A 17,825-nucleotide genomic window follows, 5' to 3' on the forward strand; every position below is an offset into this window, starting at 1 on the left:
CGGTGTTTTAAGTGGCACGACTGCGATATACCGTTTTTTTGTATCCAAATGCGTTGTATGAAATGACCAGTCTATATGTTGTATGGTTAGTGATACAACAAACGAAGATAAATTGGTCAGTGCGGACAATTTAGAGTATGAATCACTGTTGAACTATGAAGTAGTCGAAAGAAACAAAGAAAATAGAGAAAAGTCTGTATTATCCCAATTGTCAGAAAAATTTCCTCCACAATTCAAATTCCAACTCACAAATTTATGTAAAAAATATAATGAAATATTCGGATTAGAATCCGAACCAATTAGCACAAATAATTTCTACAAACAAAAACTGAGATTGAAAGATGATGAACCCGTTTACATAAAAAACTATAGAAGCCCACATGGTCAGGTGAACGAAATTCAAAAGCAAGTCGGAAAATTAATCACCGACGGGATAGTCGAACCTTCAGTATCGGAATACAATAGCCCATTATTGCATGTCCCTAAAAAATCAGCTCCAGGTTCCGAAGAAAAAAAGTGGCGATTAGTAATTGACTATCGTCAGATTAATAAAAAATTACTGTCCGATAAATTTCCACACCCTAGAATTGATGATATTTTAGACCAACTAGGTCGAGCAAAATACTTTTCATGTCTTGATTTAATGTCAGGATTTCATCAAATAGAACTTTAAAAAAGCTCAAGGGACATAACTTCCTTTTCAACGAGCAATGGCTCGTATCGATTCACACGATTACCTTTTGGCTTAAAAATAGCGCCAAATTCATTTCAGAGAATGATGACTATTGCATTCTCTGGACTTGAACCTTCACAAGCATTCCTTTATATGGATGACTTAATAGTTATAGGTTGCTCCGAAAAACATATGCTTAAAAACTTAACAGACGTTTTTGAGAAATGTAGGAAATACAACCTAAAGTTACATCCACAAAAATGTTCATTCTTTATGCATGAGGTGACTTTTCTAGGTCATAGGTGCACAGATAAAGGAATACTTCCAGATGACAAGAAATATGACGTCATACTGAATTATCCAGTCCCACACGATGCAGACAGCGTAAGACGTTTTGTAGCATTCTGCAATTACTACAGAAGATTCATAAAAAATTTCGCCGATTATTCACGGCACATAACACGATTATGTAAAAAGAATGTTCCTTTTGAATGGACAGCTGAATGCCAAAACGCATTCAAATATTTAAAAACAAAACTTATGGAACCTACTTTGCTACAATATCCAGATTTTAGTAAAGAATTTTGTATAATTACTGATGCAAGTAAGCAAGCATGTGGAGCGGTTTTAACTCAAAACCATAACGGACTCCAACTCCCCATTGCATATGCATCAAGAGCTTTCACCAAGGGAGAAAGTAATAAGTGTACTACCGAGCAGGAACTAGCTGCAATACATTGGGCAATATTACATTTTCGAACATACATTTATGGCAAACATTTCATTATCAAAACCGATCACAGACCGTTAACATACTTGTTCTCAATGACAAACCCAAGTTCCAAACTGACACGTATGAGGCTACAATTAGAAGAATACAAATTCACAGTTGAATATTTAAAGGGAAAAGACAATAACGAAGCTGATGCGTTATCAAGAATATCCATCAAAGAACTACAAAATATAACCGGAAATATTCATAAAGTCACTACAAGATATCAAAGTAGACAGAAATCCTGCGCAGGAGAAAAAGAAATAGACTTGCCTAGGCAATCTATAGAAAAAGCTTCAAAGCCCAACGTTTACGGAGTCATAAACAATGACAAAGTAAGTAAAGTAGTGACCTTGCACGTAAAAAATATGCTATGTTTATTTAAACATGGAAAAAAAGTTACTGCAAGATATGATGTTAGCGATTTATATACCAATGGAGTTCTTGACTAAGGTCAGTTTTTCCAAAGGCTTGAGAAGCAAGCCGGTATACATCAAATCAGCCAACTCAAAGTGGCACCGTGGGAAAATATCTTTGAATACGTTTCAATAGATAATTTCAAGGAAATGGGCAATAAAACATTAAAATCATTGAGAATAGCGCTACTCAACCCGGTGACCCTAATAAATTCTGAAAAAGAAAAAGAAGCAATTATGTCTACATACCATGAACCAATTCAAGGAGGTCATACTGGCATTTCTAAAACCTTGGCCAAGGTCAAAAGACATTACTTTTGGAAAGGAATGACTCGATATATTACAGAGTACGTACGAAAATGTCTAAAATGTCAAAAAGCGAAAATAATCACGCATACGAAGACCCCATTAACCATTACGGAAACACCACAAACAGCTTTCGACAGGGTAATCGTGGACACGATCGGTCCACTACCTAAGTCTGAACAAGGGAATGAATACGCCGTTACTTTAATCTGCGATTTAACAAAATACCTTGTAGCAATACCAATTCAAAATAAAAGTGCAAAAACAATAGCAAAAGCTATATTCGAAGATTTTATTCTGAAGTACGGTCCAATGAAGACGTTCATTACGGACATGGGAACGGAATATAAAAATTCAATAATTGAAGATTTATGTAAAAATTTAAATATCAAAAAAATAAATTCTACTGCACACCATCACCAGACTGTCGGAACAGTGGAGCGAAGCCACAGAACACTTAACGAGTTCATACGCTCATACATCTCAGTTGGTAAAACAGATTGGGATGTATGGCTACAATACTTTGTATACTGCTTTAACACAACACCCTCTATGGCACATAGTTATTGTCCATACGAACTAGTTTTTGGGAAAACTCCAAACTTATCAAAACATTTCAATAGCATAGATAGAATAGAACCATTATATAATATAGAAGATTATGCTAAGGAATCTAAATTTAGATTAGAACAGGCATATAAAAGAGCCAGAATAATGCTAGAAACTAATAAACAAAAACAAAAAGATAGATACGACAAAAATAGCTTAGACTTTGAATTAAAAATAGGAGACCAGGTTTTATTAAAAAATGAAACTGGCCATAAGCTAGACTTTAAATATTCAGGACCATATATAGTTGTTCAGGCCACGAAGGAGCACCCGGTGTTCCCGGCGTTCCGCTCTCCCCATCTGCTCTCCGCTCTCACCCAGCTTCCCTTTTCCCCACCACAAAGTCTCCATTAAGTCTCCACTGCGCTCTCAACAGCATTAGAATAAGTTGGAATAGTGAGTTCGATTTTCATAGTGAATAGAAGTGGTTGCGCCCACACCCCTACCGAACACCGAAACACCTACGACTCGTCATTCAACTACAGGACCTGTGCACCTTCCAGGACCCTCCAGAGGACTCGGCCATCCCCCTCTACGTTCATTTTTGGTCCGTCAGCCGGATATTTTTCTTTTGGACCCCGCTTCGGTGGCTCGATCCTCTTCAACATACAACAGCAAGATAAGTACGAAATAAATTATTAATTGCCGGTCTCCAGTAAGTGTTTCGAATATACAATTTCGTCTTACTTTTTGGATGATATTCATGTCAAATCAAATTCCGATTTCAATCCGACATTACGGCAATCAATAACTTCAAATTTGTGTGGGGCCATCTTAATCGTTCCCCCCTTTGTGCATATTAATGTACAAAAATTCTAAGTCCAGTTGGCCGTGCATCATTCATACATCAACCTGCAATTTTCCAAAGAATTCCTACGAATAATTTTACAAACTCCTAAATTAAAAAAAAGTGTTAATTTTTTGCGCGTGCCACAGTGAAAAAATATAACAATTTTCAATTAAAGTGTTCCGGCAATATTGGCCCCCATTCGTTTTTGTTCTTTTTCACTGTGTAGAGCCTCCGCTCACAAAGTTACATTTTACTTTCACATTTACATACATTCTACAGTCCACTTATCTCCAAAACAAAAAAATCACAATTACAAACAATACACATACCCGCCGGCAAGAAATATTAACTATGTTTCACCTCTCCTGGTAAAAAATTACATGCAACCATACATTTACATTTTTCCCGTCGGCGCTGCAAATAAAATACAAAATTGTCCAATCGCATTTTTTACTTACATATTACTCTCTGATCTACTTACATTTTAGTCTCTGAGCGAAAATACATATTTGCAGAGGCTTCAGACTTACATATTTTTTCTCTGAGCGAGCACACATACTTACAGAAGCTTCATACTTACATATTTTTCTCTGAGCGAGTGTACATATTTACAGAGGCTTCATACTTACATATTTTACTCTGAGCGAAAATACACATTTACAGTGCAGCCTCTTACATATGGTTATTTGACCAAAATACATATATGAATATTTGATTTCAGCTATTCTTGGGCGGAGGTGCAGAAAGAAACAGGTGGCTTATGCACAAAATCAATATTTGTTTTTTTTCTCGTCTGGTTAGTTGAAAAATTCCAATTCCAATTCCAACATTCCGGAAAAGCCCGAGTCCATAAAAAACTCCGAGATACTATATTCATGGGCGGAGGTGCAAAAAGAAACAGGAGGCTTATGCACAAAAATCAATATTTGTTTTTTTCTCGTCTGGGTAATTGAAAAAATTCCAATGCCAATTCCAACATATCGGAAAAGTCAGAGTCCATAAAAACTCAAAAATAAAATTTTTCAAGTAGCATGCCCTATTCCAATCGTTCCACACACCTACAATTCCGCATATTTGTTTTTTTCTTGTCTGGTTAATTGAAAATTTCCAATTCCAACATTCCGGAAAAGCCATAATCCATAAAAACTTCGCAATACTATTTTTTCAACTCGTTCCACACACCTACAATTCTGTCTTTTTCACATCCAAACTGACACAACTAAAATACCATTTTTCAAGTAGCGTGTCCTATTCCAATCGTTCCACACACCTAAAATTCCGCATATTTGATTTTTTTCTCGTCTGGTTAATTGAAAAATTCAAATTCCAATTCCAACATTCCGGAAAAGTCCGAGTCAAAAAAAAAAAAAAAAAAAACTAAAAAATAACATTTTCAAGTAGCGTGATCCATTCAAATCGTTCCACACACCTACAATTCCGCATTTTTTTCATCCAAACTGACACAAACATAGTGTGGCGAGATCCACTGCTATTCGCGAGCGTTTTTTGGTCTTAGTATGCCCGGTGGAGACGATAAGAAAAAGGTATCTGCTTCCCCCTTGAGCAAAACCAAGTCCACGCTCTCGCCGCTGGCAACCAAAAGCTCCAAGAGCCCACCAAGCATCGTGGTGAAGCCGGCTACGCCAAAAACTCCAAGTTCATTAAGTCCAAACGCCAAACCCGCTACTTCCAGTTCAAGGGTGACTCGATCCATACAAAAAATGGCTTCAACTGCTTACGAGTTAGCTTTAAATAAGTTCATTGCGGTCTCAGATCGTCTAAGCGATCTCGAAAGCAGAACCAACACTCCTGGGAACGAAACTCCAAGCGTTTCCATGCTCCAAATCCGTCGGGAGCAAGTCCGAGTGTTATGGGACGAGGTGGAGAAAGAGTTCGACGTATGCTCAGAGTGCATTACGGCAGCAGGCGAGGATGCAGCTTCCACATTGCCCATTCTCAAGTCAAAGTATAACTACTGTTATACAGTGTATGAGAGATACGCCGCTCAGCTCACAGATATAATCCAACAGGGCACAGCTCCGCCAGCTCAAGCTCAAGCCCCTGCCCAGAACTATATCTCCTCTGGCTGTCGGCTGCCTCCGTGCGACACAGAGGTTTTCTCAGGCGATTACCTACGCTGGCCCACATTCCGGGACCTTTTTACAGCGATATATATAAATAATCCAAGGCTCACGCCTGTGGAAAAGCTGTTCCACTTAAACGTTAAAACGAGCGGTGACGCGCATGCCATAATCGCAAATTCCCCTCTCACCAACGATGGCTTTCGCTCAGCTTGGGATAACCTAACTGAGCGGTTCGACAACAAGCGATTGCTAGTAAATAGCCAGCTTAAAATCCTCTTCAACCTCCAGTCGATTTCGCAAGAATCTGGGGCAGCTCTAAAGGAACTGCAAACTACGATTCAAGGCTGTCTGAACGCCTTGGAACTGTCCGGAATCCTGATTACAGATTGGGACTGCACTCTTGTCTATATGTGTTCGTCAAAGCTCCCCAAGCTTACACTTTCCTTATGGGAGCAGTCCTTGCACGATAAAGCCGCAATTCCAAAATGGGTTGACCTGAACACCTTTCTCACTGAGCGCCATCGAACCCTCGAGGCCATAGATGACGTGCGACCTTCTGGGTCAAGTCATTCGCAGTCCAAAGCAACGAACGCTAGCGGGTCGTTAAGCAGAATAAATTCTTATGAGACTAAGATAGTTCCGAAACCGAGACGTTGCGATCTGTGCTCAAGGGAAAGCCACCCTATACGCACTTGTCCACGTTTCCTCCAAATGACAGTAGACGAGCGGGCCGCCTATATCCGAAACAAGCAATTGTGCTTGAACTGCTTTGCGCGAGGGCACCAGCTTCGGGACTGCACAAGCACCCACAGCTGCTTCACCTGCCGCAGTCGCCACCATACGCTGCTGCACCGAAGCAACCCGTTTGCCAGCCCTCCAAGTCGGCCTGATGTTCCCAGCAACTTCGACAGAAGGCTCAGCCGCTTCCGATGACCAGTCGGGAGTGCAAGTCTGTTTTGCGTCAGGTGCAAGATCGGTTCTGCTGGGGACAGCCATCATAAATATTTGCCACCTGGGTTCGAGTTTCCAAGCTCGTGCCCTTATCGACTCAGGATCCGAAGCAACATTTGTGACAGAGCGTCTGTTCAATCTTTTCAAATTACCCTTCCAAGTCGTCCAAGCCCAAGTCTCAGGCTTAAATCAGACAGTGTCCGCCCAGTCCAAGAAGCTCTGTCATTTTACAATCAGATCTCCAAGTAGGCCCGCTCTGCAGTTAGAGACGTCAGCCTATGTCCTTCCTCAACTGGCAGGAAATCTGCCTTCCTACCCAATTCCGCAAGACTTTCTTCGAAATCTTCCCGATTTACCATTGGCGGATCCGAAGTTTTATGAGAGCGCACAGATAGATGTTCTGATAGGAGCCGACATTCTGCCTTCGGTTCTCCTAAATGGGGCAAAAACCAACATCTGTGGCTCCCTCCTTGGACAAGAAACAATTTTCGGGTGGGTGCTCACTGGGCCAGTATCCGCTTCCACCCAGAGTCAGATTGCAACCTTCTCTACGCGAATTTCCCAAGCGTACGACAATAGCTTAGATAAAATCCTCACCAAGTTCTGGGAGGTGGAGGATCTACAAATAAAGTTGGTAAAGGAATCCGATTCCGTCTGCGAAGATAATTTTCTCCGAACGACCACGAGAGATGCGAACGGCAGATACGTCGTAACCCTACCTTTTCGCGACCCGGAACATCCAGGGTCGGGGTTAGGGTACTCCAGGTCGTTTGCGTTATCTCAATTTTTGAGAAACGAGCAACGCTTAAAAAGAGACATTCCGCTAAAGATACGATACGACTCAGTGATTCAAGAATATCTGGATCTGAACCATATGAGAGAGGTCTTTCCTACCCACGATTTCGCCAGCTACTACCTTCCACATCATGCCGTACTTAAGCCTGAGAGCACTACTACAAAGCTGCGCGTAGTATTCAACGCATCCAGTCCTTCTGCGAATGGGGCCAGTTTAAATGATATCCTTCATGCTGGCCCAGTCTTACAGTCCGACCTTACCATTCAAATCCTAAAGTGGCGGTACTTTCAATACGTGTTTAGCGCCGATATTGAAAAGATGTATCGGCAGATCTGGGTAGATCCGAAGCACACGCCTTTCCAGCGGATATTGTTCCGTAATCCCGATGGGGACATCCCAGAGTTCGAGTTGAAAACGGTCACCTTTGGAGTCAATTGCGCTCCGTACCTGGCCATTCGCGTGTTTCAACAACTGGCAACTGACGTACAACACAGCCATCCTAAAGCGAGTGATGTGTTGTACCGACTCTAAAGAAGACGCTCTGCTCTCGATTCAAGAGCTACAAAGTGCCCTCAACTCCGCTGGGTTTCCATTGAGAAAATGGACGTCCAATCATAAGGATATTTTTGCTCACATTCCGAGTGACCATCTCCTGCGCTCCGATTTTCTGGAGATCGATGCCGAAAGCACAGCAAAAACGCTCGGTGTCCGTTGGAAAGCCACATCTGATGAATATTTCTTTGTTCCGCCCGAATTATCCGATGAATCGTCCCTTACAAAACGCCAGGTTCTGTCACAAATTGCCAAATTGTTTGACCCTGCAGGGTGGCTCGCGCCCTTCGTAGTGCGTGCGAAAATCTTCATGCAGGAGATTTGGCTGCAGGACCTGGGGTGGGACGACGAACTTCCAAGTGATCTTTGTCTGAGATGGCAGAGCTTTCTACAAAGCTTTTCTGCCTTAAATCGAATCCGCATTCCAAGGTGGGTCTCCTTCCGACCAGAATTCAGAGTCGAGCATCATGGTTTTTGTGACGCGTCTCAAACGGCATACGGTGCTGCGATCTATGTACGAGTGGAAGTGGGGCATACGACTATGGTGCACCTTCTCACTGCAAAGACGCGAGTTGCGCCGGTAAAAACGGTATCGCTTCCCAGATTAGAGCTTTGCGGGGCCTTGTTACTGGCTGAAATGGCAGCAAGTGTTCTTCCGAGTATGCCAATACTCACATCCGAACTCTTCTGCTGGACAGACTCCACCATTGTGCTCGCATGGTTAAACAAGCCAGCTTGCCAGTGGACTACTTTTGTTGCCAATAGGGTGACCAAGATTACCCAGTCTACAAAGACCGAGAAGTGGTCGTATGTTCAATCCGAACACAATCCCGCAGCCCTGGCCAGTAGAGGGGTAGCACTTCAGGAATTGGTCGACAATCCTCTTTGGTGGCATGGTCCCGCATGGTTGCAAAAGCCACGCAGCCAATGGCCAAGTCAGGGCGACAATTCCCCAGCGACCGAGCTAGAGAAACGTCCCCTTAAGTCCCACGTCGCAACTATTCCGTCTGAAGATTTCCTTGACCGTTTTTCCAAGTTCGACAAAGCACTGCGGGTTCTCGCTTATGTCAATCGTTTCATCCATCGATGCAAAAAACAAGCAACACCCTCTGATAAGCACCTGCTAGCGGCGGAAATTTCCGCCGCGGAACGACTACTTATTCTGACTACTCAGCGCAAAGACTTCTCCCATGATTATCACTGCTTAAGTGAAAAGCGCTCTGTGCCTTCTTCAAGTTCTATCCTGAGCATGAACCCGTTCATAGATCAACATGGTCTGATAAGAGCGTGCGGTCGCGTGACGGCCTCCGACAGCCTTCAATATGATGAACGGCATCCAGTTATCCTTCCATATAGCTGCCCACTTTCTCGCCTACTTGTCCAGTTCACTCATCGCATAACCCTCCATGGCGGCAACCAGTTAATGGTACGCCTCATTCGGTCAAGATACTGGATACCAAAACTAAAGAACTTAGTAAAGGCAATAGTAAACTCCTGCAAGGTATGCGTGATCTACAAGAAAAGGCTACAAACACAGTTGATGGGCACTTTGCCGAAAAACCGTGCGTCGTTCTCCCGACCATTTACGTACACGGGAATGGACTTCGCCGGCCCATTCGAAATTAAAAATTATACCGGAAGAGCGTGTCTCATAACAAAAGGATATGTGTTAGTGTTCGTTTGTTTATCCACCAAGGCCATCCACTTAGAGCCTACCTCTGATCTCACGACCGAGAAGTTTCTCGCCGCTTTCGCTCGCTTCGTTTCCCGGAGAGGGTGTCCTCGACAAGTCCAGTCTGAAAAACCTTCGTTGGCGCTGCCGCCTTGCTTTCTCGCGACTTCCTTCAGGCTGTAAAAGAGTCTGTGACAGATGCCTATGGTCATCAGCAGCTCACCTGGCAATTTATACCTCCGGGAGCCCCTCACATGGGAGGCCTATGGGAAGCTGGTGTTAAGCTTTAAAACACTGTTCTATAAGTCCACAGCCACTCGAAAATATACTTTCGAAGAGCTTTCGACGCTTCTGGCAAAAATTGAAGCTTGGCTAAATTCCAGGCCACTCTCCCCTATGTCCGAAGACCCTTCCGATCTCTTGGCCCTGACACCAGGTCATTTTCTTGTTGGAGGACCTCTCCTGTCTACCTTGGAACCAGAAGTCAAAGGGGACACCAGGTCTATGATCAACCGCTGGCAGCATCTAAAGGCTCTCCATCAGCAGTTTCGTATGCGATGGAAGGAAGAATACCTTAAAGAACTTCACAAGCGCAATAAGTGGCAGGCCCCCGCGAAGAATCTTCACGTCGGCGACATGGTTGTCATAAAGGACGAGAATTTGCCTTCCAACCAGTGGGGGCTCGGCAGAATTGACTCTGTCTTCCCAGGAGCCGATGGCAATGTCCGTGTAGTGGACATCCGCACGGCACGCGGGGTTGTCAAACGTCCAATCACCAAAGTCGTACTTCTGCCTGTGGAGCCTTCAAAACTTCCACAATAAATTGGCCCACATTTTTTTAGTCCTAAGTTGTTATCCACAATTCCTAATATGATTTCCCTTTATTCACCTTCATTCATCCATGATCTAGATCAGAAAAATGGCTCCCCGAACACGCACCGAAGAACCCCTGGACGGCAGACGTACTCGAGGTATTAAATCCTACCGTTGCCGAGTCTGGAAGGGAGTCCATCCTCTACGGAAGTGTAGCAGGTTTCTGAAGCTGAGCGCTGAGAAGCGGCTTCGTGCAGTCTTGGTAAACAAGTAATTGCTCGAACTGTCTTGCCCACGACCACTCGAAAGCTGACTGTCGCAGTGGAAAATGCAAGAAGTGCCAACGGAACCACCACACGCTGCTGCATATGCATGAGCGGTCTAATTCTGGGCAGCGTTCGCGCCGGCAAAATCCGCCAAATCGCCCGACGCCTACGTCAAGGCAGCGCTCAGCCTCCCCTACACCAGCTCCGTCGCTTTCATCGCTGCTACAACGTCACAGCGTCAACGTCCTTCCGACTGCTTCGGTGATGGTGAAAACCGGAAGCAAGACTTTCGAGACCGCAGCTTTAATCGACCCTTGCACACCAGTGAGCTGCATCGACGCTTCACGACAAGGTGTGCAACGCGACGATACAGTCCAAATGCGGGACGACCAAGATGGAGGTGGTGTTCAAAGTCGAGCCCAAGGTGGGCATTCGCACACCGACTCGGACACTCAACGACGCCGTCCGTACCAAATTTAAGGGCATACAGCTCGCGGATGAGCGGTTCTATCTTCCCGCCACAATTTCTGTCATTCTTGGGGCGGACGTGTACCCCAAGGTGATCCAGTCGGGGTTCCTGATGGTCGACGAAGGACTGCATGTCGCCCAGAAGACGGTTTTTGGGTGGATCATTTCCGGCGCCTGCCACCAACCTTAGAAGCCATCTTCTTTTGCAACGCTAGCGATTGCAAGGGGGGCGGAAGGAGCACCCGGTATTCCCGGCTTTCCGCTCTCCCCGTCTGCTCTCCGCTCTCACCCAGCTTCCCTTTTCCCCACCACGAAGACTCCATGAAGTCTCCACTGCGCTCTCAACAGCATTAGAATAAGTTAGAATAGTGAGTTCCATTTTCATAGTGAATAAAAGTGGTTGCGCCCACACCCCTACCGAACACCGAAACACCTACGACTCGTCATTCAACTACAGGACCTGTGCACCTTCCAGGACCCTCCAGAGGACTCGGCCATCCCCCTCTAAGTTCAATAGTAAAGAAGATAGAATCCAATAATAATATAACAATTTTAAATGCAAAAAACAAAACACAGACAGTTCATAAAGATAGATTAAAAATTTTTATAGAATAGATTTTGTAGAATGGCCATTCATAAGAAAAAAAGAAAAAAAGAAAATAAAATCAACATTTTCTCTTCAAAAAAAAAAAAAAAAATTTATTACATTACTATAATAAAAATATAGGAATACAAATACACAAAAAAATTTTATAATAAATAGTAAGAAATAGTCGCATAAATTTTCAAAGTTTCAACTTCAATAAGTTTTCCAATATTTACTATATTATTAAAAAAAAAAATAATAATAATAATAACAAAAAAAAAAAAAGAAAAAAAAGTTTTACTAATTTGCTAATGTTTATAAACATACATATATATATACTTAACACAATAATTAACAAAATAACTCCATAGATTACGTTATTTTTCAAAAGGAGGGAGATGTAGTATGCTCACATATAGGGTACACACTGTACCGCTTATATCACTGTAACATTGTAGCATTTGTTTATGTCCGAATATTCCCAGCACTTCAAGTGCAAAGCAATTCGACCCACACAACAATGTTATGCACATCCTAAATGCTGAGTCGGCATGTCTGCATGCGCGGCCGACCATTCGGTTACCATGTGACATAACACTCTCTCTCTCATGCGCGGCCGCTGCTTGCGTCGCCCAAATACACTTACGCATACATTAACATATATTCAGATACATAAGCGTTGGCCGCGGCCCTGCTCGTGCAGCTATATGCATTATTCTTAAGTAAGCATTCTAAAAATGAGTCCCGATCTAAACGGACGGAATAATAAAGCCCAATATATATAATAACATTACAGTGCACTCTTTTCTTGTGTTTATAAATAAAGTCCAACATTACATGGCGACCGTGACATGTGCGCGAGTAGAAAGTGAGACGGTTTAATTGTTGTCTCTGCGCGCTGTATAATTTTCGTTATTTTGGCCCCAAAATGCGTAAATCGGCGAGTTTGGCTAATTAGGGCCAGTGCTTAACAAGTGTGGCCGTCCAATGTGGACGATGCAAGCCGATCCCTAATCCTCGGCTGTCCGAAATTAGGTTCTCCAGAGCCGCCCCCGAAAATCGTCAATCGAAATCTCCAGCCAGAAAAAAAAAAAATCAACAGTAATAAGCCTGTGCGATGACCAGCACCGGCGCCGCCTGAGCCCAAAAAGCCCGGTCTACAGAAACAAAAAAAAATCAACACAAAAAAAGAAAGAGAAGGAAGAAAAATAAAGAAAATTGACCAGGACATGTGTGGAAGGAATGGCAAATCCTTCTGCACCAACGATGGGAACTGAAGTGTGGTAGGCAGACCGCCGGCTACACCAACGAAGGAAGCATATGAGTGCGGAAAGCAGTCCGCCCTCTGCACCGTCGTGGAGGCACCTGCTCCTGTTGAGCAAAGGGACGCACCAACCTTAGGAGAGGCCCTAGACTTGTGTCCCAACGATGGACCTCGCCCCCTTTCAATAGCTGAGTACAGGGCGTGACAGGAGTCCAGCAAACCCATCCACAAAAGAAAAAGAAGTGAAAAAAAGTAAAACTCCTGCAACAGAGAAGATTACTGAAGGACTACAGGGATATAGCAACGATCCCGCAGGAGAAGGAAGCACACGCACAAAATATTAAAGAACTGGACAAAATACTTTGTAAATGAGCAAAGTAACGCAACAAGGGCTGCATTTATGCCAATGCCTAAGTTGTCTTTAATTATAAACTTCTCAACCCGAGCCGATGCGCGAAAGCGCTGCTCGAAAAATACTAACCACTGTTAGGCTATATACTAACAACATATAACTGATATTGGTTTATATAGAGCAAAATATTGTAAATCAGTTATATGAATATTAACACAAAATTTTTTTTTTCTTCCAATTTTCAATTTTAATAAAATGAAAAGCGATTATGCCAGAAGACAATAATTAAATCAATCAGTTTTGAATAACTAAATTCCTACATTTTTGTTTGATGACGTTATTTTGCTGAGTGCTCCTCCGACTTTAAAAGCTAGACAGGAACATTTACGTATATCCATATAAAATCTCTTCATATGAATGAATAACAATAGAATAGATAAATTCTCTGACGAATATCATAGTAATAATAATAATACTTATATATTAGAAGTATATCTACCCAAAATGGGAATCGTAGACGTTAAGTCAGTGGACTCCACTGCTAACGTTATTAATAAAGTAGAACCCAACAATATTGACCTATACTGGGTACATATACTCTTAATAATAATCATTGTCATCTTGAGTGCAAATATTGTTACCAAAATATACAAATTGCACAATAAATGTTTAAAGAAGAAGTATTTAAGTAGAGCACACGATCTAGATAAGATATAAAAAAAAAATTTTTTTTTTCAAAAGATTAGAGTGTTTAATTTAATACTCCCCTATTAAAAAAAAACAAAAAATTTTAATTATTATGGCGTTTGACACGATAGAATTGGATAGCTGTCTTGAGGAAATAATTACTAAAGATCCAAAATCTAGAATGCGTGCATTAAACATTCTCCATTGCCATAAAAACTTCATTACAATCACTGAATTCGAATATAATCATATGGAAAAGTACAATTTGAATTTTTGGCCTTTTGTTTGTTTACAATCAAAAAATAAAGGGTTTAATCCTAAATACTTTGCCATACGTCTTAGTAAAAGAGATCGTGGATTACCATTCTATACTCGGTGAAACCACGATCCTTATGGTAAAATTACATAGATAATATTGCCATGGAATGGAACGATTTGTATGCGAAATTGAACAAAATAAAAACAGAGTTCGATAAATCCTACAAATCCCTTAATCAGATAGACCAATTCAAGGGAGCACAATAAAAAAACACGCAGAAATAGTAGTAAATTGTTTTAACGAGGCGCGCATATTAATACATGGGCAACGAGGAAAATTAAATGACGACCATTGGTCAAGATCAAAATCAAAATTTTTGCAAAGGCTCAGAGAAAACCTAATATTGATAAAAGAAAAATTCAATTTAGATATCTCTGTACCTACCATTCTTAATACCGCAATAACAGTTGAAACCGATGAAGGTGGATCATTTCCGGCGCCTGCCACCAACCTTAGAAGCCATCTTCTTTTGCAACGCTAGCGATTGCAAGGGGGGCGGAAGGAGCACCCGGTATTCCCGGCTTTCCGCTCTCCCCGTCTGCTCTCCGCTCTCACCCAGCTTCCCTTTTCCCCACCACGAAGACTCCATGAAGTCTCCACTGCGCTCTCAACAGCATTAGAATAAGTTAGAATAGTGAGTTCCATTTTCATAGTGAATAAAAGTGGTTGCGCCCACACCCCTACCGAACACCGAAACACCTACGACTCGTCATTCAACTACAGGACCTGTGCACCTTCCAGGACCCTCCAGAGGACTCGGCCATCCCCCTCTAAGTTCAATAGTAAAGAAGATAGAATCCAATAATAATATAACAATTTTAAATGCAAAAAACAAAACACAGACAGTTCATAAAGATAGATTAAAAATTTTTATAGAATAGATTTTGTAGAATGGCCATTCATAAGAAAAAAAGAAAAAAAGAAAATAAAATCAACATTTTCTCTTCAAAAAAAAAAAAAAAAATTTATTACATTACTATAATAAAAATATAGGAATACAAATACACAAAAAAATTTTATAATAAATAGTAAGAAATAGTCGCATAAATTTTCAAAGTTTCAACTTCAATAAGTTTTCCAATATTTACTATATTATTAAAAAAAAAAATAATAATAATAATAACAAAAAAAAAAAAATAAAAAAAAGTTTTACTAATTTGCTAATGTTTATAAACATACATATATATACTTAACACAATAATTAACAAAATAACTCCATAGATTACGTTATTTTTCAAAAGGAGGGAGATGTAGTATGCTCACATATAGGGTACACACTGTACCGCTTATATCACTGTAACATTGTAGCATTTGTTTATGTCCGAATATTCCCAGCACTTCAAGTGCAAAGCAATTCGACCCACACAACAATGTTATGCACATCCTAAATGCTGAGTCGGCATGTCTGCATGCGCGGCCGACCATTCGGTTACCATGTGACATAACACTCTCTCTCTCATGCGCGGCCGCTGCTTGCGTCGCCCAAATACACTTACGCATACATTAACATATATATTCAGATACATAAGCGTTGGCCGCGGCCCTGCTCGTGCAGCTATATGCATTATTCTTAAGTAAGCATTCTAAAAATGAGTCCCGATCTAAACGGACGGAATAATAAAGCCCAATATATATAATAACATTACAGTGCACTCTTTTCTTGTGTTTATAAAATAAAGTCCAACATTACATGGCGACCGTGACATGTGCGCGAGTAGAAAGTGAGACGGTTTAATTGTTGTCTCTGCGCGCTGTATAATTTTCGTTATTTTGGCCCCAAAATGCGTAAATCGGCGAGTTTGGCTAATTAGGGCCAGTGCTTAACAAGTGTGGCCGTCCAATGTGGACGATGCAAGCCGATCCCTAATCCTCGGCTGTCCGAAATTAGGTTCTCCAGAGCCGCCCCCGAAAATCGTCAATCGAAATCTCCAGCCAGAAAAAAAAAAATCAACAGTAATAAGCCTGTGCGATGACCAGCACCGGCGCCGCCTGAGCCCAAAAAGCCCGGTCTACAGAAACAAAAAAAAATCAACACAAAAAAAGAAAGAGAAGGAAGAAAAATAAAGAAAATTGACCAGGACATGTGTGGAAGGAATGGCAAATCCTTCTGCACCAACGATGGGAACTGAAGTGTGGTAGGCAGACCGCCGGCTACACCAACGAAGGAAGCATATGAGTGCGGAAAGCAGTCCGCCCTCTGCACCGTCGTGGAGGCACCTGCTCCTGTTGAGCAAAGGGACGCACCAACCTTAGGAGAGGCCCTAGACTTGTGTCCCAACGATGGACCTCGCCCCTTTCAATAGCTGAGTACAGGGCGTGACAGGAGTCCAGCAAACCCATCCACAAAAGAAAAAGAAGTGAAAAAAAGTAAAACTCCTGCAACAGAGAAGATTACTGAAGGACTACAGGGATATAGCAACGATCCCGCAGGAGAAGGAAGCACACGCACAAAATATTAAAGAACTGGACAAAATACTTTGTAAATGAGCAAAGTAACGCAACAAGGGCTGCATTTATGCCAATGCCTAAGTTGTCTTTAATTATAAACTTCTCAACCCGAGCCGATGCGCGAAAGCGCTGCTCGAAAAATACTAACCACTGTTAGGCTATATACTAACAACATATAACTGATATTGGTTTATATAGAGCAAAATATTGTAAATCAGTTATATGAATATTAACACAAAATTTTTTTTTTCTTCCAATTTTCAATTTTAATAAAATGAAATTTATGCGATTATGCCAGAAGACAATAATTAAATCAATCAGTTTTGAATAACTAAATTCCTACATTTTTGTTTGATGACGTTATTTTGCTGAGTGCTCCTCCGACTTTAAAAGCTAGACAGGAACATTTACGTATATCCATATAAAATCTCTTCATATGAATGAATAACAATAGAATAGATAAATTCTCTGACGAATATCATAGTAATAATAATAATACTTATATATTAGAAGTATATCTACCCAAAATGGGAATCGTAGACGTTAAGTCAGTGGACTCCACTGCTAACGTTATTAATAAAGTAGAACCCAACAATATTGACCTATACTGGGTACATATACTCTTAATAATAATCATTGTCATCTTGAGTGCAAATATTGTTACCAAAATATACAAATTGCACAATAAATGTTTAAAGAAGAAGTATTTAAGTAGAGCACACGATCTAGATAAGATATAAAAAAAAAATTTTTTTTTTCAAAAGATTAGAGTGTTTAATTTAATACTCCCCTATTAAAAAAAAACAAAAAATTTTAATTATTATGGCGTTTGACACGATAGAATTGGATAGCTGTCTTGAGGAAATAATTACTAAAGATCCAAAATCTAGAATGCGTGCATTAAACATTCTCCATTGCCATAAAAACTTCATTACAATCACTGAATTCGAATATAATCATATGGAAAAGTACAATTTGGATTTTAGCCTTTTGTTTGTTTA

At 41.3% G+C, this 17,825-nt stretch overlaps 1 protein-coding gene across 1 annotated transcript; it reads left to right on the forward strand.

Annotated features, from left to right (window-relative positions):
• The first annotated feature begins 5,083 nt into the window (after positions 1–5,083).
• Positions 5,084–11,783, forward strand: LOC128253438 (uncharacterized). Its single transcript, XM_052981827.1, is given in 4 exon segments — positions 5,084–6,196; positions 6,429–7,915; positions 7,917–9,745; positions 9,748–11,783. Coding segments are annotated over 4 exon segments (4,593 nt in total). The 3' UTR covers positions 9,912–11,783.
• The last annotated feature ends 6,042 nt before the right edge of the window (positions 11,784–17,825 follow it).

The sequence above is a fragment of the Drosophila gunungcola genome (genome assembly GCF_025200985.1).
Source record: "Drosophila gunungcola strain Sukarami chromosome 2L unlocalized genomic scaffold, Dgunungcola_SK_2 000008F, whole genome shotgun sequence".
Taxonomy (NCBI): Eukaryota; Metazoa; Arthropoda; class Insecta; order Diptera; family Drosophilidae; genus Drosophila; species Drosophila gunungcola.